Raw genomic sequence first — 22092 nt, 5'->3', positions numbered from 1 at the left:
GAGATATACTTGCCTTGCTGGACCACCTGGACTTGCAGGTTGGACCAATTCAAAATGATGTTTAAGCTTTTAGTGTGCCTACTTGGGGATGGATGGTCTTCAGACCAGGGTCAGGATGTGCTCATTGAGCACCAACTGTAATAAATAGCTTCAGATAAGCACAGATTATGACTCTTGCTCAAGTCATTTTATACGTTTTCACAGGAGTGTGCAAGGCTGCAAATGGAATTGGCCCTTCCCGGTTTCCATCTCACCTGCCCTCAACAGGGGCCTGTGTCATTTGCACTGGGTGAAAGAATGAATCTCAGACAACTGAGCAAGCTGGAGACACTTTGGGAAGAAGATCAGGCTTTATTGTTTAAGCCAGACATGTCTGATTTTTTGTTTTTGTTTTAAAACCAAAATAAATAAAAGTCAGGCTGTGAGTTTGAGGGGAGCCCTAGGGTAGCGCTAGCCCTGAACAGGCAACCTCCCTCTCTCCACTGGCCCCTGGCTTTGGCAAAGGTTAGACACTAGGATTTCTCTCTCTCTCTGCAGAGCTAAAGAACAAATATTGCAGTCCCACATAAACCCTTTTGTTGACAGCCTACCCCCAAACAGTGGGCATCACTTTTGGAATGTGCTGTTCCCACTAGTGAAGCAGCACAGATTCTTAGATTATAGAAAAGTATTTATTCACAAGATGGCACACTCTTTTGGTATGGCTGGCAGCACACACAGAAGATAGATGGGGACAGGAGGAAGCTGTATGTCTCTCAGTAATGCCCAGGGGTCAGCCAGATGAATATAGAGCTGGACATCTCCTGTCAAAGACAGCAAAGATGTTAAGGTTTTCTTTTCTCTGAGGGATGGGAAAGCTCTGATGTGACATGGCATGGCAGCATACACAGACCACATTCAGAAGCTCAGGAGATTGACACAGAATAGAAACAGGCTTAGGCAGAAGTGCAACAGCAGGCGCATGCTATGTGTGTTCTGTCCATGAGGGTAGGCTCAATCTAGTTCAGAATTTCTCTCTTCAACAGCCTTGCCAATCAAGTCATTGCCACCAAATGACATTGTGATGACCGCATGGAGGGGGGAAAAAGGGACAGTCAAAGCACTGAGGTACATTCTATCACTGGCAGACCACTGTGTAATTACTGTGATTGAAAGCAGTTGCCAGATATCAGCAATGGGTTAAAAAAAAAGAGGAAGCCAAGAAATGGCATCAATTCCTGTTGCAAAGGCCACAAAGTAGAGGGGGGTTGACTGTGGCCATGCTTGAGCCTCTGGACTGCAGGCGGAAGATAAGTGACATCAGCGTTCCTAAGATCAGTCAGTATATTCCAGTGTGCACACGGATGAGGAAGCAGTAAGAAATCTCACGTGGGATCAATTTTGAGCTATCTTCTTAGCACACTACCTACTGAGAGGCGCCCTGCTCAGGGGACGGCTAGGAAAGCCCCAACACCCGAGGGGCCCCAGAAAGGCAGAAGACTACAGCAACATAAAGTTAGGGAGGTTCACCGAAAAGATCCTTGGAACTACCTCAAAACCCTTTTCTTAAAGCCATAATGTTTAACTGGTTTCACTGTGTCTCTCTCCCTGCTCCCCAATTAGGGCTGTGTTTGAGACGCTGTGTAATTCAGGAGAAAAGCCAATGAGAAGTAGGTACAAGCAACTCCATAGCAGAAGTGCATGCCGTCCTAAACTCTGCTCACACAGTCTAAGCACAGAGCTAGGAGAGCACAGGGACAGAATCTATCCAGCGACAAGGAAACTGGGTGTTTATATCCATGTTTGAGCCTCCTGGGACAAGCACAGTGGTACCTCCAGTTGTGAACGGGATCCATTCCGGAGGTCCGGCCGTATCCCGAAGTTTTCGCAACCGGAGAGACTACTTCTGCGTATACGGCAGTAGACCACTTCTGCACATGTGGCAAAACACTTCCAGGTTTCCTGCTTTCGCAAACTTAAGTTTACGTTACCCGAGGTTAACATAACCTGAGGTTCCAATGTATATATCTTGCTAGAAAGCTCTGTGGAAGTCAGAGACACCAACATAAAAATGTTTCTAGCAGGCTACATATCAATTATGCTAAGTTGTTGCAACTCAGGCCTCATCCAAAAGTTTTGCAATGACAGAAAATAGGTCTTTTCTTTTAAAAAAAAATACTTCACCCGCCAATTCTATATACACAAGTAGTCCTTAAAAGCATTGCTAAACTCAAAGTTAAGTCTGAAATAATCATTATGGAAGTAATTTATGAAAGAGGTGTGCAGCAAAGGTGGATTCCCATTTGCGTGAAACTCAGGAAAAAAAAGTGCAATGTGACTATAGCCCATGAAGAGGGGGGAAACATTAACTTCTGCTCAAGTAATAGTAGAGACTCAAATTTTGCTCTACATGCGGTATTACAGACAAGAGTGTGATCTAAGTATCAGTCCCAACATTTTCCTATACAAAACATTAGTTCGTGGGTATTTTTTTATTCCCAAGTGTAGCTTTCTCTTGGTCAGAACCTGAAAGCTAAGCAAACCTGGAGGCTGAAAGAGAAGTGGCTTTGGTGACTGAATAAAAGATTATTTAGTGTCCACTGTATACCAAGTTCCTACCCAGGAAGGGATATTAGGACTACAAATGGTGGCAGTTTTGAAAAGAGCACGCCCCTCCCGCAAAGAGATTAATGCCTGGGCTGAGTTATAACTTCTTCATTAAAGGGGGAGGGACCCCTCCTGGAAGAAGAGTGCCTGAATTTAAGCTGTCTGTGCGTGTATTCAGCATGGGTAATGCTAGGCTGCTAAACCACAAGAAACAGCAGCAGTGATTTAGGGTGCTAGCCCAGGATTTTCAGTACTAGGGTTGTCGTGCATAAGGAAAGGGAATCTAATCTCATTACACAATTGAAGAGTTATGCCAGATCAAACACTTCTGGAGAGGAAAAAGGAATGAAAAGACATCATTCCTCTCGTCCTTCCAGGTGGGCACATTTGTGTTTGTGATTTAAAAGCAACGCCTGCCTCCTGAACCACTGTTGGGTTGGAGACAATGACTCGGGCATCATCTGGAGTCATCACAGTCTCAAAAGAGGGACATTTGTTTGGAAGGCAAATACCAGTCCCTCTAAATCCCTCATTCTGGGGACTGGGGCTGGTTAGTCCCAGGGTTCTCAGAAAGGACATGGGCTTGTGCTGGAGTGATAACCCACTGTTCCAGAAGTTTGATCTACAGCACACAGAAGATAAAACCTAACACGAGCATTCTGGACAGGGTCACTGAAGAGGCAGTTCCTCAGGAGCAAACAAGAGATTAATAACAGGCGCCTTAAGTTAGCTTACAAGGTCTATAGTTAAGGACATAGAAAGGAAGTGAGCAGACAGAGAAACACACACAGTGCACTGCGGAAACCAGTCCAAGAGTATTTAAGACAAGCCCTTGAAAGAGTCGAGGTTGAAGGCAGTGTCCAAAAAGCGCTGCAGCTCAGTCAGGTGGTTCTTTTTGTTGCCTGTGGCTGGTGCGGCAGCAGGTTCACGTCCAGCATACCTAGCATGTGGAAAGGAGAAATAGAAAGTTGGCAATTTGTAGCTGGTGTCCTTTAACTGTTCATCTGCAGTCACACTGGCCCTATATGGGACTGGCAAGACCAGGGATGTACTTTGGGCCCTGCAGCCCTGTGCTCTTCTGCCCCTGGGTCAGCTACCACAAAGTCACGTGCGGGTTTTTTGTTTTCTGTGTTCTTTGGCAGTGGTTGCCCCACACCTTCTTTGCCCTCTTCCCCCAGTTTTCTTGCTAAAACAAGGTTTCCACGGGAAACTCCAGCCTGCAGACCTGTCAATCAATTGACATCACTGGAGTGATGGGAGCTAATGGGCGTGGTTCAGTCCTGCTCGATGCTGCTTCACCAGCGTGTTCCCCCTTCTCCCCCCACCATAGGCAAATTCCGATAGGTGGGCAGGATTGTTCAGCTCTCAGTTACCCAATGTAACTGGTGAGGGGGGATAAGGAATTTGGCCTGATGGGTCAGAAAGGTCCTCCAACTTAGGTCATTTATGTGCCTAGTGCAGCTCAAGTACCCCACAACCAGCAACTGGGGCAATACCCTTCAGTTCCCAGCACTATGTCCAGTTATGTAAACCCACATATGGAGCTCAGTGCTGTGACATTCGCAGGGTTCCCTAAACAAGGCCTGTTCCCAGATGGTTGAGTCCAGACCTCCCTTAAAATACTTGCTGCTCTTTCGGTGTTCTTACTTTAGTACAGTGGTCCCTCGGCTTAAGTACTTAATTCGTTCCGGAGGCCCGTACTTAACCTGAAACTGTTCTTAACCTGAAGCACCACTTTAGCTAATGGGGCCTCCCGCTGCCGCTGCGCCACCGGAGCACAATTTCTGTTCTCATCCCGAAGCAAAGTTCTTAACCTGAAGCACTATTTCTAGGTTAGCAGAGTGTGTAACCTGAAGCGTATGTAGCCTGAAGATGTAACCTGAGGTACCACTGTATATCCAAACCAGGCATGTGGAGGGAGAGACGTTTATCTTGGAACCCACCCACACCAGAGACAGTTAAAACATTCATTTAAGTACCATAACGAACAAAATAGATGGTCACGGTATACCAATTCCCCAGCTTAAAACAACTGTCCTAATTTTCATGACACTTATCCCAATTTTACATACTCTTTCCCAGCCTGCAGTACCACTTCCAAAGTGATCTATCACCAACTACTACTCTGTTCTGTGGGAAGGATCTTGGTGATTTTTTAATATGTTAATGTGTTTGTGTTCTCAAAATATGCAAATTTATGTTACTTGTAAGCTGCCTTGGAAAGTGGGATAGATTAATAATTGTAAAAAAAAAAGAAGGTAAACAAACATTCCTCTATTATAACCAGCCCTTTGGCCTTTAACAGTATGTAATCTTTTATATGGGTTTATTGGTTTGCTTGCTTGTCTGTTTCCGTTACATGTTTTGGGTTCTCATTTTGCAATTTTATTTTGCAAAGTACCCTGCAATCTCCGAAAGAAGAGGAGTGTACAAATTGAATACATAAATAATTTTTGTCACATTTCATTCCCTCTGTCTCTCACAGCCTTTCAATAGTCATTTTCCAACTGACGCTCTGTTACTCGCTAGCTCAGTATGGCGTTTCATTCCACTCCCCTACCGTCCAAGAAGAATGAGTGGAAGGAATGACCGCCACAACTGTATCTATCTCCAGAGCAAATATCTGAAGCTTGGCCTCCACCCACTGATCCGGCACCTGACTGTCAGAAGGCGGTCCTTACCACACTGGCTTTGCCCGGTCGATGGTTGTGCGGAGTCTGGGCTTCACGTAATCATAGTATCCTTGGTTTTTGTGCTCTTCTTGACACCAAACAAGGTCTGCATTTGGGTATTTATGGAATTCCTTCAGCAGGAGATCAAATGGGAATGGCGACAGCTACAAACAACAGAAAGTTTATAGTTCACAAGGACTGTGACCACTGAGCAACAGACAAACTGTGGTGGGGAAAACAGCAGTCTTCGTTTGTTAGTTCCATGCAGTAAGAAACAGGTTGCATGCAGCCTTTTTCTTTTAGTAAAAAGCTTTTGGAGTCCAGAAATATACTTCTTAATCCCAGCAACATTATACTATTTGAAGTTTGAGGACACTCTTGAGGCCAAATGCAAATGTAGCTACAACTGTATGGCATGGGCACAAACCACTTTCCCCTGAAAGTAAAGGCAGATTGCAAGAATATTTACCTCCGCCCTTGTTCACAGATCAGGCGGGGAGGGAACAAATCCCCAGGGCTTAATGGAGATGTCCACTACAGGAAACTCAGCTGACCTGAATCTCTTAAGTATTCTGCAAATTGCTGCTCAACACCATTAAGGGTCTGTTTCTAGAATGAGCTCCTTGTTATATGTCTGCAGCATGCTTGAACAATAAATGCTCCACTTCAGAACTTTAGTCTGTAGGGCTCAACTGAAGTACTAAAATGTGTCCCCTGGAGGGGTTTTACTGCCTCCAGAGCAGTGCTTGGAAGGTTAGACTAGGCTATCAAGCCAAGAGGTTTGGGAGTATCAATTTAAAATTCAGCCCATACCTCCTCCTAAAATGCCTTTCAGTTTAAAGAGAGAACCTAAAATACTTCATTTCAGACCTCAGAAGGTCACACGACAGACTCACACTGACAGTTTTAAGCAACAGAAATAATTCCGGCACCCCCCTACCTGCTCCACCCTTGTGATCGCCACGTCTGCTTCCATCCCCCGAGTCTTGCGCTCTCGGGTGAGCTCATAGTAGATTTTACCAGTGCAGAAGAGAACTCGCTTCACCCCCTCTGGATTCTGTGCAGCAGGACCGTTTTCTGGGATGACACGCTGGAAATGAGTCCCTGCAAAGGAGAAGTGTTTTTTAAATAACAACCTTATTTATATAGTCCCATCAGCAAGTCTGGTGCTTTACAGACCACAAGGGGATAGGTCCCTTGCTCTAGAGAGCTTACAATCTGAAAGTTCAACACAGGGAAAACAGAAAAAGGAGGCAGGGGTAAACAGGAAAAGAAAATGCTGTTTCAGTTGAACAAGCTTAGGGTTAGTTACAGATCAGTTAACAATTAGCCCTGTCAGACACGAACGTTTATTTAGACACAGTGTTTACATGGACAAAACTGAGCCAAATAAATATGATTAATGTAGAACCAAGGTAAAGGGACCTCTAACCATTAGGTCCAGTCACAGACGACTCTGGGGTTGCAGCGCTCATCTCGCTTTATTGGCCGAGGGAGCCGGCGTACAGCTTCCGGGTCATTTGGCCAGCATGACTAAGCCGCTTCTGGCGAACCAGAGCAGTGCACGGAAACACCATTTACCTTCCCGCTGGAGCAGTACCTATTTATCTACTTGCACTTTGACGTGCTTTCGAACTGCTAGGTTGGCAGGAGCAGGGACTGAGCAACAGGAGCTCACCCTGTTGCGGGGACTCAAACCGTTGACCTTCTGATTGACAAGTCCTAGGCTCTGTGGTTTAACCCACAGCGCCATCCGCGTCCCTTGTAGAACCAAGAAAGCTATGCAAATGCTGCTTAAGGAAATTTTGGTTCCCAGCTGCCCATCTTGAATTTTTGAGTTCCTATTTTAGAGTTAGACAGCAGTGGAAAACTGGTTCTTATGCATGGTTCTCTTCACAGGGACTTGAAGCAAGTCAGAAGCAAGGCAAGGCACTGCCTCGCAAACATGCTGCGTACCACAGCAGCAGCAAAGCCAGCAAGCTGGTTCCCTTAGACCTGAGTTCCAAAGCTCCCAGGTCTGAGGCAAGCAATAGCTATATAGTAGCTTCAAGAGCATTTTATTTATGGTGATCACACCTGGGGTGGGGGAAAGGTGGGGGGGGGTTGTTTTTGTTTTGATTATGTATTTTGATCTTGTATTATTATGCTGTGAACTGCCCTGAGATCTACGGATGAAGGGTGGTATACAAATTTAATAAATAAAATGAAATCTGTCCCTGAGCATGCAGAAGACTTGAGAAAGATCAACATCATTGTGGGGTATTATGACCCTCTAGGGAAAAAAGACAAAGCAACCGATGCAGCACTGTGTTGTATTTTGCTAATCCTGATTGCCAGGAGGCAACTGCTACTCTGCACTGGAAACCTGGAGAATGCCAAATTTAAAGACTGAGTTAGAGGCCCCTTTGACTGGGTCTTGACACTCTCAGGGCATAAACCAGAGAACTGCGCTATTGAACTATTAATGTGGAACACTGCTGCAGTATTTAAAGTGTTGAATGTGAAGTTCTCCTGTATTCTCCTAGCAAGCTGAATTAGAAATGAGATTAAGCAAGTGCCTACAGTGGTCTCCCAAATCAACCTTTCTAGGAATCGGCTATATTTCTACCTACCAGATGAAGAGAATAGGAGATGGGAAGTGTGGGAGCAGGTATCCAGCTAAAACCTAGTCAGCAAATGTGCTTTTCGTGGCCACACAAAAAAATGGACCAGGTTTTTCTGCAGGACACAGCTGTCCCAAGTCAAGGCTACAGTTTCCTCACCTGACTACCAAGTCACATTATCTTCTGCCTGGCAGTGGAATACAAGGGAAGAAATTCCTCCCTGAACCCAGTCCCAAGCCTGCCGTACCTGGCAACATGTCATCAAAGCTGGAGCGAGCTTCAGGGTGACGCAACAGGGACTTTGGAGTGAAGACTATCAGCTAAGACAGGAAAGAAAAGAAAATGATTCCAGGGTTACAGCCAGTATGGGATGGAAACACTTCCTGAATTAAGTACTGAATTATTATACTTACATTCAGGAGTAAAAAAGCCCAATAATCTGAAGTCAGTCAAACACAGATGTTTTGAAGCAGTAACAATGTGACCCAAAGTCTACTAGGAAAGCACTGTCTATCCAGACATGTCTAACACACACCAAGATGATGATAATTACCAGGAAAATATCCATTTTCATGCTTGTAATTCTGCCTTATTGAGTCATAATTGTTTTGCCATAATGAACTGAATCATACACACAGAATGACTTAGGGAAGAATCTGTGAACCTCCAGACATTGCTAGACTCTGAACTCCCATAAAGCCCCAACTACCATGGGCAGGGATGATGGGAGTGGCACCAGATCTGCCACTGCTGGCCCAGAGAACAGCAACACAAATGGGATACACAGAAGGCTGATTTGATTGAAGATTTAATTGCCCACTTAGTATTACTTTTGTGTGTGCCAATGAAGTGGTATTGTGTTTTGAGTATTCAGTGTTCCTTAAAGGTAAAGGGACCCCGGAGCATTAGGTCCAGTCGTGGCCGACTCTGGGGTTGCGGCACTCATCTCGCTTTACTGGCCGAGGGAGCCAGCCTACAGCTTCCGGGTCATGTGGCCAGCATGACTAAGCCGCTTCTGGCAAACCAGAGCAGCGCACGGAAACGCCGTTTACCTTCCCGCCGGGGCGGTACCTATTTATCTACCTGCACTTTGATGTGCTTTCGAACTGCTAGGTTGGCAGGAGCAGGGACCGATCAATGGGAGCTCACCCTGTCGCGGGGATCCGAACTGCCAACCTTCTGATTGGCAAGTACTAGGCTCTGTGGTTTAACCCACAGCGCCACCCGCGTCCCTCAGTGTTCCTTACACTATTGCAAAAAATAATAACACCAGTGTTGATGTCTTGTGAGTGAGCACAACTGTGTCAAATTTGCACTCACTGTGATACTGCAGGAGATCGTGAAACATAACGGATCATGCAGATCAACTTCTGGGGACGGCAAAACACTTGGGACAGCTCAGGAAACAGAAGGTTTTTATGCAGTTTTATGAAAAATAAAATAGATCCATATTTGGTCTGATCCAGCAAGGCTCTGAAGCTTCACTCTATTGGCGTGACAGCTGGATTTGACCCAAACTAGCCTTTTTCCACCAGCAATGACTCTTGAAAGCCTTTCTAAGTAATGAATGGGCAGGAGGTGCACAAATATTTATCACTGAAGAGCGGCAAACTTATGCAGTTTGAAGGAGAACCAAAATAATACACTATGTTCAAATGCATTCATTTAAGAAATCAGAAACAGAGCTCCCATGGAATTGGGTGCCGTAAAAATACTAAGGAAAAACACTTTCTGGATAATCAGAATTCATCAAGGATTGGTTGGCTTGCCAGACCACTTCTAACTTATTTCTGGTTCCAGGCTAGTGGTTCCAGCTCTCTCATACTGCAAGGCTTCTGTCTTTCCTTGATGCATTGATAAGAGAATGCCAGGGGAACAAAAAGGCTCTACAGGTTCCCAAGTCATTTCATCATCCCACTTGTGTGAGGACTTGGGGGGAGGAGAAAGCACATGTTCCTTCTGAAGTGAGGAAGTCATTCTACATACTGACCGGCTTCCGAAAGGGGAGAAGAATCTGCCGCCGCACAACATGGAAAAAGTTTGCTGGTGTGGAGCAGTTCACTACAATCCAATTGCAGTCGTACAGCTGGCGCACATCAAAGTCATCTAGTTTCTTCAGGAGGAAAAAAATACAAGAGCCATAGTGAGTGGCTGGGAAATGCTGCAGGCATCAACAAATAGCCAAACAGCCAAAACACGGCTATAATAAAATTAATTGTACAATATACTCTTCTGTCACATACTTTGATTGCTAGTGGAGGATCAAGTATGACTTTTAATACCCAGGTAGGAGTAACACAGCACTGAGACGCATAGAGGCTTCAAGGACATAACCTCATTCATGGCTGAGGACCAAGACACACAAGGCCGCCATTTCACATGTTACATTAAGAAGTCCTTTCTGGAACCACTTCTTGATACTCTCAAGAAATAGGGACTAGAGTGTGCTTAAGCACAAAAGGAAGGAGCAGGAAGTACTCTCACAGATTTAACTCACCGGGAAGACATCTGGATCGTCATTGCACATCTGCAGAAATCTCTCTGGTCTGGCGGAAGAGTGCTCAGGGCCCTGCAAAAACACAAGGACTTTCAAGGATTTGGATTAAAACTTAATTGGCTAAACTGTATACTGACTGAAGCAGTTTAGGCACCAGTAGTAGCCAATATTAAGGGGGGGGGGATAAGACTTTGTTCCATAATTTAATCCTAAGGTTCTGATTGTGTCCCAATTTCATTGTTGTGCAAAAGGAATAGAGCAGCCAAAGGCTTTGGCTTACTATCTGATTCAGACTTTATATGGCGTTCAGAACACCAGGCTCTATTACTACTAATACTTCATCTTTAAAAGGTAAAGGTAAAGGGACCCCTGATCATTAGGACCAGTTGTGACCGACTGGGGTTGTGGCACTCATCTCGCTTTATTGGCCGAGGGAGCCGGCGTATAGCTTCCGGGTCATGTGGCCAGCATGACTAAGCTGCTTCTGGTGAACCAGAGCAGCGCACGCAAATGCCGTTTACCTTCCCGCCGGAGCGGTACCTATTTATCTACTTGCACTTTGATGTGCTTTCGAACTGCTAGGTTGGCAGGAGCTGGGACTGAGAAACGGGAGCTCACCCTGTCATGGGGATTCGAACCGCCGACCTTCTGATCGGCAAGCCCTAGGCTCTGTGGTTTAACCTACAGCGCCACCCGTGACCCTACTTCATATTTAGCCATGCATAAACTTAAAATGGAAGAGGCTATCCTACATTGTTTCATAACCTGCAACATAATTATCAGGGTCTACTGCAGGCACCCCCAACCTTCAGCCCTCCAGATGTTTTGGACTACAATTCCCATCATCCCTGACCACTGGTCCTGTTAGCTAGGGATCATGGGAGTTGCAGGCCAAAACATCTGGAGGACCGCAGGTTGGGGATGCCTGGTCTACTGCCTTCCTATTCTCAGAGGAGCTTTTTCTATGAGGCCATTGCATGGGCTACGCCTATCTAAAATCTAAATCTAAGACAGGCAAAATACTGTTTAGCAACAATAATGTTTTCTTACCATGCCCTCCATGCCATGGGGCAGCAGCAGTACGATGCCATTTTGTCTCACCCATTTGGCCTGTCCAGAGCAGATGAATTGATCAATAATACACTGAGCTGTATTGTGGAAGTCACCAAACTGGGCTTCCCACACCACTAAAGCGTTGGGGCTGGCCATAGCAAAGCCCAGCTCAAATCCTGCAATGACACAGATTAAAAAACAATATGCTTTTCTGGAACCTTATGAGTGGGAGACTCAAATAGTACCAAATTAACTTACCCTCGATTTCTGCAAGGAGCCATGAGATGTACTTACCTAGCACTCCATACTCCGAGAGGGAGCTATTGCAGACTGTATATGGAGCTTGGTTTGGCCACAGGTGGTTCATGGGAATACAGGTCCTCTTGTCAACATTTTGATCATGCAAGACATGGTGTCGATGGCTGAAGAGGAAAAAAAGAAAGCTCTGCAATTTAACTGGTTAGAGTGACCAGGTGAGACATTAAAGCAAGCACAGATGCAGTCCAATCCTAACATGGAGTTAGATACACCTAACTATACAGCTTTAGTAGATGTACATTGCTCTGGTTAAGGTGTTTGATTTGCAGCTGGAAAAGTTTTAGAACAAACTCATTATTGTGACCTGCTGCTAGGTACAATGACACTTTGAGATGTAATGTAACCCCTTAGGACTGCATTCTTTTTTATGGGGGCACTTTACCTGAATGTCCCTCTCTCAACATCCTGCCCGCTCAGTCGGATGTGGATTCCCTCTTTAAGTAGAGAGCCGAATGCCATGTACTCTGCTAATGCCCAGTCTACAGTTCTATTATTAACCAATTCTCCACGTGTTTTTAGAATTCTGCTTAAACCTGCAGAGAGAGAGAGAAGAAAAAGTTTTCAGCCTGCCTTGAAGAAACTACAATGATTGACTCCGGAGTACAGCCTTAACTCTATGGATGACTCTACGACAGCACTGTTCACATTTGTGCTTGAACTCAGCACCCAAAATACCTTGAAATACTGCTGCTCCAGAGAACATGGGGTGAAAACATGAAAAACATTGTAATATAAAGGTGCAAAAGAAAAAGCAGTGAAGGAGGCAAGTTGAAGGGTTCTGTTTTGAAGCAAGATCTCCTTCCACTAAAGCATATCTATAGTGGACTGGGACATATTATATATGGAGAATTCCTAAACGTTCAAAGCAAACGAAGAACAGAAATCGATGAACATTCATCAGTTGCTGAACATCTATCTGAAAATGACTGAAGAAATTTGCAAAGGATGTTGTAAGCATATGGTCCTCACGGACCCCTGCAGACTTAGCCCACTGTGAGGCATGCTCAGTATGTGCTGGGCAAGAGCACAAGCGCCACAGTGTCCCCCTCTCCCAAGTGCTCAGATTATATGTAAGTCTCCCCATACAAGAACATCACTTCACTGAAACCCCTTCATGAGTAGGTGGTTTATCCACAGCATTCCCACACTGACTGGCTCACCGTGTACCTAAGAGTCCACCATACCAACTAAAGTGCAATGGAATGGTAAAAGAAGCCCAGTGTTGCCTTTTCTCGTGCAGCCTTCACTACATTAAAAATGAACCCTGAGGAATTAATGGCTATCAATGTGGAAAGTCATACCACCATGAATTGTGAAGTTTTCAACAGGCACTGAACTGGCCACCTTTCCTATATGGGCCAAATCTTCTTCATTGAGACCAGTGGAAGGGCAAGTCATGCTTCTGGGCTGGCCATCCAGAGTGAAGAAACCTGGGGAAGTAAAGGAGAGCACATTTAATGCGATGAGCCTCCCATTCATAGAACAGTGGAGGAAGATCTAGTTTCTGAAACACTAAACTATGTAAAAGTGGCCCTTTCATTGCCTTTCTCCCTTTGAGAAGAAGAAACTTGGCAAAGAAACCATCCTGAGCTAAACACTGAACAAAATATTCCTTGCCAGAGCATCTGCAAAAAGGACAAAACTTGCTCATAAAGTGCCCCTCTCTTTACTGTCTGTGGATTTTGTTTACTAAGTGTGTAATGCTCACATCTTCCTACAGTTTTTATACGGGATTTCAGTACTTGGAGCGTGGGGAAAGTATCTCTTTTTAGTGCCAGGAGCTGCATGTGTAATCCCCTGGCAGCAGAACTACCTTTTAACAAAAGTTATTAGGAAGCAGCCAGCGCCTACCAGGCCATGGAGAATCTAGCCAATGCTTGATGTGAAGGATTTTCTCATCCTTGGACCTGGCAAGGGCCTCTTCACAGATCTTATCATACTTGGAAATTTCCTCCTGAAATGCATAACCAAAACAATGTAAGAGTTAGAAGGGTGAGCCTAAACTGAAAAATTGGCATCAGTTCATTCTAAGTAGAAAGAGTTCAGGAAGCATTCTATTATATCTGCATTCTGTTCCATTATTATTTATTCATTTTATTCTTAAAAAATATTAAGATACTGCTTTTCCTTTATAGGAAAATGCCAATGCATGAAACTAGTGAACAAAAGGAAGACCACCAGAAAACAATAGCAGCAAAACCATGTGATATGGAATTTCAAGCTGCTCATCAGTTGACTGATGTTGACTTATTTACTATATTTCTTTCCAACACAAAAGGGCATTGTCCTACTACAATCAATATGGTCATAAAAAGGCAACGTAGAAAATAACACAGCTGGGGGAGAATGTATACCCAAGAGACAGCTCCTTTTTTAAAAAGGAATAGGCCCTGAAGTTGGAAGACATTGTCCATATGCTGCCATGGAACTCGGGTGGCATGAGGGTGGTGAACAGACACAAGTTATCTGTCCATGCAGTGGCAGGCTGAAAGAAAATCACACGATCTGCTACAAGTAAGGCATAATTTTGGGTTGGGGTGAGTTATGGAATTATCTAATGTTTCTACCCCATCTGCAAGATCTTCAGGTATCTTCAGATCTGCCCCGTTCGCATCTTAAAGGTGTCATGTGGGTTGAGAGTGAAAACTTTTTTCTCCAATCCAAATTAACCCCATCAGAATCTGCCAAGAGTGCAGAACCCATAACAGCTTAAATAGTGCTAGATGGGGTGGGGAGATTGTGGTTGGATGATGCACACCATTGGGTATTTCAATCCTGGCCCCTTTAATCATGCAGGGTATGTGTGCTTCTAATAAATCCTAACTCTCCTTTTGCACGGTATATTGGTGGGTCTGTGGATAGTGATTTCCCCCCACTCCCCTTGTTTACCACCATTTGAGTCACCAACTTGTATTTTTAGTCTGCAAATAAAGGGAAGCCTATCACCTGGCAACATGAAGAAATATAATTACAACTTATCTTAAATATGTGTCATTCTGTATTGTTTTGATTAGTTACAGAATGACAACAGGCTCTGAAACTCCTCTCCACGACAGTTAACTGTTAGACATGACACAATAAACGTGGTTTTAGACTGATGATAGAAAACTGTTCTAAGCTTTAGTGTAATATTTATAGGACTATAGCGGAGAAGAAATTCTGGGCCAAGAAATGGCAATAGCATTAGCAAGATGGAACCAGCATTTTTTAAAGAGTTTTGTTGTTCTGAAGCGTAACCACGCATCATACTTAAACCTCTCTGATATTTTGTTCAGAGCTTCATCCTCCCCATTTATCAGAATGCTTCTTCAACTTCTTTATATTTCATTTATACTAGATTCTTTTCCTAGTTCTTTTTTAAAAATGCTGTTACAACCTTCTGTATTCAGCTTGAGATGGTGACAGATGATCTTGCCATATATGCTAAAGTAAATTTTAGTTTGCACTTCTTTGACCTCAGTTGAGCGTCCTTCCGCTTAGTCATTAAAGTAAGATTATACAACATCTCTAAGAGGTTAAAATGGGTCAGTAGCTCCAGATTGACTGTGAAGACATAGATGAGTGTACCTCATACTCTGGCTGATTTACCACTCCTTGTGAAACTAGAGTCTCAGCATATTTCTGTAGCACTGGCTTCTGCTTTCGGATCTGCTTGTACATCAATGGCTGGGTGAACATTGGCTCATCCATTTCATTGTGCCCATTGCGCCTGTAGCATACCTAGCACATTTGGAGAGAAAAACAGAAACCTCATTATATCTTCGAAAACTAAAGGAAGTTCCAAGCACCAATTATTAACTATTTGGAGATATCTGATACAAAGAAAATTTCAGAGGGTCTAATTGTGATGACATTTTAGCAAGTTTCAGTGTAATCTAAATACCGGCTTACTTGAATGAAAAAGGGAAATGTTAACGACACAAACAAAGGCTTATGGGTTTAAGTTTTAGCATGTTTACTACAATATATTTATGTTTCCTCTCAAACATATTATCATACCCGCAGATCACACAAGTATCCCCCAAAACAGGAGGCAGCACTTACCAGATCCACCACTACATCTTTGTGGAAAGTACTCCGCCATTCAGCTGCCACATTGCATACATACACCACAGCCTCTGGGTCATCAGCATTGACATGAAAAATGGGTGCATTAACCACCCGGGCCACATCTGTTGGGTATGGAGAAGAACGAGCCATTCGAGGGTCAGTAGTGAATCCAATCTGCAGAAGATAATAGAAGCAGTTTAAGTAATTGTGAAGAGTGCTTTATAGGTGGGGGGTTTTTTTACTATTGATTTGTCAACTGTTTATATAATTTGTTGCAACTGTGATGTTCTACTATATTATTTATTGAATGTAAGCAGCTTTTTGACTCCTGTAAGTGAAAAGCGGCATATAAATAAAATAGAATGAATGTTTGCACACCATGTTTTTTTCATTCAAAAACTTCAAAAAGTTGTAATCAGCATTTGTTTTCTTTGCGTACAATGAAGGCTACTTCAAGCAAATCTGTAAGGGTCTGGCAGAACACTGAGAAACTGGGGGGGGGGGGATCTCAGTTGCTAAAGATAACTGTGGAAGGAGCATCTTAGATAGTAGCCCCTCTATTTTTCATGCCTACTGTCTAGCTTCTCATGGCTGCTAACTGATGAATTCCTGTGTGTCTCTATTCAGTAAAGGCTTCCCTCCCCCCAAAAACCAAACTGGTCAGCGATGACCTTCCTCTTTAACAGTGGAACAAGATCATTTTACTGGAAGACCCTATCTACTAGCATGTTTTGGAATCATCAGCATTAAGATGCCTTAGGAAGTCCAAGATGAAATCTAGTTCATTTTATTTAAGTCACTCCTAGTTCTCTCGTCTAACCACTAAAAAAATGGTCTTCATTAGGCACGGCTGAAGTACTGATGTATTGGCTTCAATCTTAACTGTGCAATAATTTAGCTGCTTTTATTTTAAGGTTAATGGTAAAGAAAGAAACAGTGAATTCTTGCTGCTTAACAGAAAAGCTTAGCTATATCCTGGACTTCAATTTCAAATGTTCATTTGACAAATCTGAGGTAAGGAACAAGAGAAAAACCAACTAGTCTCTTTTTGAAGAGTTTTACTTTTCAAAGAGTTTCCACAGGTGAGACAAAAGTAGATGCATTTCATCAAGACTGCCAGGAGCCCAGAAAGTCTTCTACACTCAGTTCTGCCAAGATCCAGGAAAGCTAGCATGAATAAGACGAGCCAAACCATTTTCTCAATGAATTAGCTCAATTATGAAAAGCCAGTGCGTTGGTTGTGAACTGTTATAGCTCAGCCAGCAGCAATCTGTGAAGCAGGCATGGCCTTTCAATATGTTTCCCCATATATTTTGGAAGGAAGAGGAATCTGATTCAGTTTCAGTACATAACAGCATCACCCAGCTTCTACTAAAAATGCACACAACCAAGTTCAAAAGATCACACTGGTACTCTTCTTGGTAGATTTTGAAGTGGAAAAAAGAGTTAGGGAAGCTGACATTATAATGAACTCCATATTTTACCTGGTTGTTCACTACCACGTGAACAGTCCCATGTGTGGTATAGGAAGGCAGGTCACTCAGGTGGAAAGTCTCATAAACTATACCTTGCCCAGCAAAGGCGGCATCTCCATGCAAAAGAATAGACATCACCTTTGAGAACCAAAACACAAACAAAAGGCTTGTCAATAATCTTGAAGCATTAAGTGCCCAGAACTGAACGCAGACTGTAGTGATGCTCTTTGAGGAGACATAACTGGCTAGAGAAGGAAGCAGGTACAATAAGCAGTGTTTGATAGCTGTAACTATTTGGCCACCAAATCAAAGTTTTTCCATTTTGTCCACCCATACACGTACAACTGAAAAGGACCAACTTACTTTCTTCCCTTCGGTGTCCCCACAATAAAACTGTTCTGCCTTTGTCTTGCCCTGAACTACAGGATTAGAAGCCTCCAAGTGAGATGGATTTGCAACCAGTGAAAGGGTGATGGTTCGGTCAGTGACACGATTAATCCTCCGATGGTACATTCCCAAATGATACTTTACATCCCCTGAGCCCTGAGGAGAGAGAGTGTAAAACAGATCAAGTAGCCTGGGCCTTTGATGCTGTCAGTTTTCAGAGCCTCATGTTTGGTTGCAAAATGTTTGTGGTTTGAGTTCTTTAGGAGGGAATGAACTGGAAGTTCAAGGTGCATGGAGTGCTCATTCAGATCTATCATAGAGACGGCCAGAACTCAAACACGGAACAGGGAATGAATGGTGCTGATTAGACTTTTTCTTCTTCTTTCTTTCTTCACCTCTGTTCAAATTGATGAGCTTTTGCAACTATCAAGAAGGAATCTATCCAGAATGAGATTTCAGCACTATTACCTTATATGCAGATACCTGTAAGAGTGGCTGCTAGGAATCAATAATCATGTACCATGGTTAGATTTGGTATTATCCTAGGTTACCTGAGAAGTGCTTGGTTGCTCACAAGGCTCACTTTAATAAAGCCACCACTGCTCAGAACAAGGCAGCAGTAGTACTACTACGGGATCATAACCTGTATTATCTACGCTGGAAGCTCAAGTTCTATGAAAGGCCAGGTTCAGAGAACTGAAAAATTCACTAATGACATTCAGTCACAACGGAAATGACATTCTGTGCTGTGTAAAAAAGTTGCATATAACTTCAACACTGTAGAAAAGCTGTAGCCAAGCTGGCCTCACTGAACAAGTGACAAAAATACTGGAAGGCAAGCTTTTAAAATCCCACATGACTCAGCTACATTCCGGCGATTATATTGTTATAACTGTGTTATAGACATGCAACACCAGATGGCGCTGTAGAGTTTGGTCCTTTGGCAATGTGATTTTCCATTACGAGATTTAGAACGCGTTTTCCTGTAACACTTTTTAATGTGTCTAGATCCATCCTAAGAGAGGATGTTTGGAGGGGAAAATGGGTACAGTGCTGTTGCTTCTGCTTTCAAAGCTAACTAATCATTATCTCCCCGTGGAGTGGAGTAGGAGGAGACAATTCAAAAGCAAATTAAGGAGTAACTCACCTCATCGGCAGCTTCCAGCTTAGAATCAAATTGGCAGAATATCTGCTCCAACTCCTTCCTGATAACGTTGGCAAGCACATTAAGACGCCCTCTGGAAAACCAAAACCACATTTAGCAAGAAACTGTGCAGACTTGTCTTGGAAACAAGATTCTTTGACTCATTCTGACACACCTTCCTTCAAAGTAAAAAAAAAGATTGTAACATTTCTTGTTTATAAAAACATCTACCACTACTAGTTACAGTTCATGTGACACTTTTATTCATTCATTCATTGTTAAAGTCATGTCTCACTTTCCCTACAGGAACCTCAAAGGGACACACAAGCTTCTATCCCTCCCTGTTCCATCTTCACAACAACTCTGTGAGGTGATGATCAGCCCTAGGCCACCAGGTGAGTTTCATGGCTGAGGACTGCACTACACTTCACAAGTTCTGTGTCTGTCTTCACAACATGTCTGTCAGATATAAAAATACCAGTCATTTTAAAAGTGGAACACCAAGCTGAGAGAAGAAAGACTTGCCCAACATATAAATAAAATTAAATAAGGCCATGGCAGGGGTGAGGTATCAGTTCAGGCCTCTCAAATTAAAGTACAACTTTCTAGCCAGTGTATCTTCAGCACTCTTAGAACTCTCTTCCGATAATCAGCTTTCTATAAGGATGAAGTTACCTATGAGGCATCCCCATGATGACATAATCCACTCCTTTTTGGCTAGACTTGTCAATTATTGTCTTTAAGGCGGGGATCAGCACCTCACAGCCTTCCAAACCAAATCGCTTCTCAGATGACCATTTCCTATGCAGGAACTCTTCAAATCTGGAAAACAGAAGATACACGTCATTTGCCCGACAAGAATTGCCACACAACCAACTAGAATGACTCAAAAGCTCCAAGAAGGAAGTGATTCTGACAGGAATTTATCTCTGCACCATGACCCACTGGCTTTGCATGGGATGTTCTGGCAGTTAACCCTTCCCACTGTTTTCCCTCACAAGCTGGACATCAGAGACAACAGAGGTGAAAGATGCATGTGGAGAACTTTCCTATAACTCCCTCCTCCTCCTCCTCAATCTAAAGCATTGCGGATGTGGACACAAACAGGAGCTGGAACATCGGTAGTAGTTAATGGCTGAAGAACTTCAATTGCATTAAACTTACAGGCATAATAAGCATTGCTCAAGAGCTGTAGAGGAAATAGCAACATAATGAGTTGCATTATTCAAAAGAAAGGGAAGAGTTAAAACCCAGTGCTAAATCATGGTCATATCTTTCCAGATCTCTCAAATCTCTTGTTGTGTCACTCAGAAACAGGAGGTGGCAGGGGGGACGGGAAGATGAAGAGGAAATGATAAAGATTCAGGAGAATAGTTTTGCAAGTCATCTCTAGAGAGATAGCAGAAGAAGTCATGCAACTAGATTATGACATACATACACATTACTATTATTTACTGAATTTGTATACTGCCCTATACCTGTAGATCTCAGGGCGGTTCAGAACATGTGTGATCTGAGGTTACATAAAGTTATTCTCAATGTAAAATTAGGTCAAAGATGTGAGTAAGCAGAGAAAAGTGAGGAAAGCCAACAGGCAAGATCTTTCCTAAATGAAGAGCAGACTTTTCCCTTCATGCCATACTAATGATGGCCTACATTCAGTGCCGTTAGCACAAAAAAATACATCCTGTATAACTGCGGTAGGATGGAGAGGATAACACCACTCCTGACTGCAGCTTTAGCTGGAAAAATATAGTCAAGGAACATGTACATGCCAGAGAGAAAGCTTAGCTTAAAAAACAAAAACCTCACTTAAATTGCATTGGTGGAGATGATAAATCCTCTCCTCTCCTCTCCTTGGGAGTCCTCTGGGCAGCCTCTACCCCCCACCACAGTGAATGGTGTCTCCTCACACTGCCCCACAGGGCCCTGGGACTTGTCTGTCCATTCCCAACAGCAAGGGCTGGCGGACTGGCCTCCCTCACCCACTTGCTTGCTGCCTCAGCTCCTGGCAACCAGCACGCCCCCTGACCAGCCCCAGAGGCACCATTCACCTGGGGAGCTTGTAGCCAGGGCTGCTGCAACAAACAGCTGTGCAAGCCTTGGGGAGGCAGAGATGCAAGAGGGCATCAGAGGCAGTAGGAAAGGAAAGAGGGATAGAGGTCATTGTTGACCCACGGCACCCCTGACCATCATTCAAGGCACCCCAGGGTGCCACAGCACACTGGTTGAGAAACACTGGGTTAGAACCATATGTGTGCATCTATTTTTGTTGAGAATGTCAATCAGTTCTTGAACCATTTGGTCCTTCTGGGCTGTGAATCTATGCTTGTAGGCCGCTTGTCCACTGCCATGAAACTTGAACCCTGAGAGACCTAAGAGACTCGACACACACACACACACACACACACACACACACACACACACTAAACAACAACCCCAAAACAAAACCCTACAAATCAGGGAAGTTAAAGAAATGCAAGTACCTGGTCGACCGGACTAGTCTAGCCAGCAGGGTGCGCTTCTCCTCGTTAGTGAACTGCATGACACCAGGAGTTTCAAATTTCTGCCTTATCCATTGGCACTGCTCCAGATCATTAATGAACATGAATTCTACACCAATATGTTGGCAATAGGCCATCTATTAAACACAAAAAAGTTTCAACACAAAATAAAGCAAAAGAGTTGACCATCTCACAGCACAGATTAAAAGTACTTTTTGAACAACTATATATCATCAAATAATTATGTTTTATTCATTTATCCTTCTTTTCTTCTAAAGAACTTGGGGCAGTGCATAATGGGCAATTCCATTTTACCATCATAACCATTCAGTATGGTACACTACACCAAGGGAGCGGCAGAAGACTGTCCAGTGATGCTTCGTAGATGACTTAGGATCTGAGCTGAGGTCTTGACAATCCAAATCTTATACTGCACCCCACCGGCTCTGGAACTTGCCAGTTTCATTAATTTGAATAAGATATACTTTCATGAAACAGTCACAATCAGGCACATGAAGACTGTGCAGTTTCATTCAAATCTGGGACTGGAAAAACAGAAGTTGAACATCTAAGGTCTTCAAATAAGCTAGCATTTTTCAAAACTTGGAAACTTATCAAGGGCTCCTCAATAAGATGATTAATAATGGCAGACAAACCTCCTTGAAAACAACAGCTACCACTAATAATCTGTCTTTGAAATGTGTAGCTGCAGGGGAATGTAGTTTGCATTCACATGCAGCAGCAGTAAGACAAAAGAGGGCTGGCCAGTAACCCATGCACCTTAAAATGTGCCCCAGAATCCT

The 22092-nt window shown here is 43.6% G+C and overlaps 1 protein-coding gene across 5 annotated transcripts in view; it reads right to left on the bottom strand.

Annotated features, from left to right (window-relative positions):
* Window positions 1–331: 331 nt before the first annotated feature.
* OGDH (oxoglutarate dehydrogenase) overlaps window positions 332–22092 on the bottom strand; it is a 47021-nt gene continuing 25260 nt past the window's right edge. For all 5 annotated transcript variants that reach the window (XM_083480448.1, XM_083480447.1, XM_083480446.1 and 2 more), the window contains 18 exons: window positions 21272–21426; window positions 19461–19607; window positions 18789–18879; window positions 17618–17797; window positions 17264–17392; window positions 15774–15953; window positions 15297–15449; window positions 13581–13683; window positions 13031–13159; window positions 12112–12262; window positions 11706–11833; window positions 11409–11587; window positions 10359–10430; window positions 9852–9974; window positions 8109–8181; window positions 6199–6362; window positions 5268–5422; window positions 332–3526 (listed from right to left, as the gene is read on the bottom strand). In XM_083480448.1, the coding sequence (XP_083336574.1) occupies window positions 3406–3526; window positions 5268–5422; window positions 6199–6362; window positions 8109–8181; window positions 9852–9974; window positions 10359–10430; window positions 11409–11587; window positions 11706–11833; window positions 12112–12262; window positions 13031–13159; window positions 13581–13683; window positions 15297–15449; window positions 15774–15953; window positions 17264–17392; window positions 17618–17797; window positions 18789–18879; window positions 19461–19607; window positions 21272–21426 (2433 nt within the window). In that variant the 3' untranslated portion in view covers window positions 332–3405. The remainder of the gene's footprint in view (window positions 3527–5267; window positions 5423–6198; window positions 6363–8108; window positions 8182–9851; window positions 9975–10358; window positions 10431–11408; window positions 11588–11705; window positions 11834–12111; window positions 12263–13030; window positions 13160–13580; window positions 13684–15296; window positions 15450–15773; window positions 15954–17263; window positions 17393–17617; window positions 17798–18788; window positions 18880–19460; window positions 19608–21271; window positions 21427–22092) is intronic.

Source organism: Podarcis liolepis (assembly GCF_965112155.1).
Source record: "Podarcis liolepis genome assembly, chromosome: 16".
Lineage (NCBI taxonomy): Eukaryota > Metazoa > Chordata > Lepidosauria > Squamata > Lacertidae > Podarcis > Podarcis liolepis.
The sequence above is the reverse complement of the archived record's forward strand: the minus strand, read 5'-3'. Positions and strand labels throughout refer to the sequence as shown.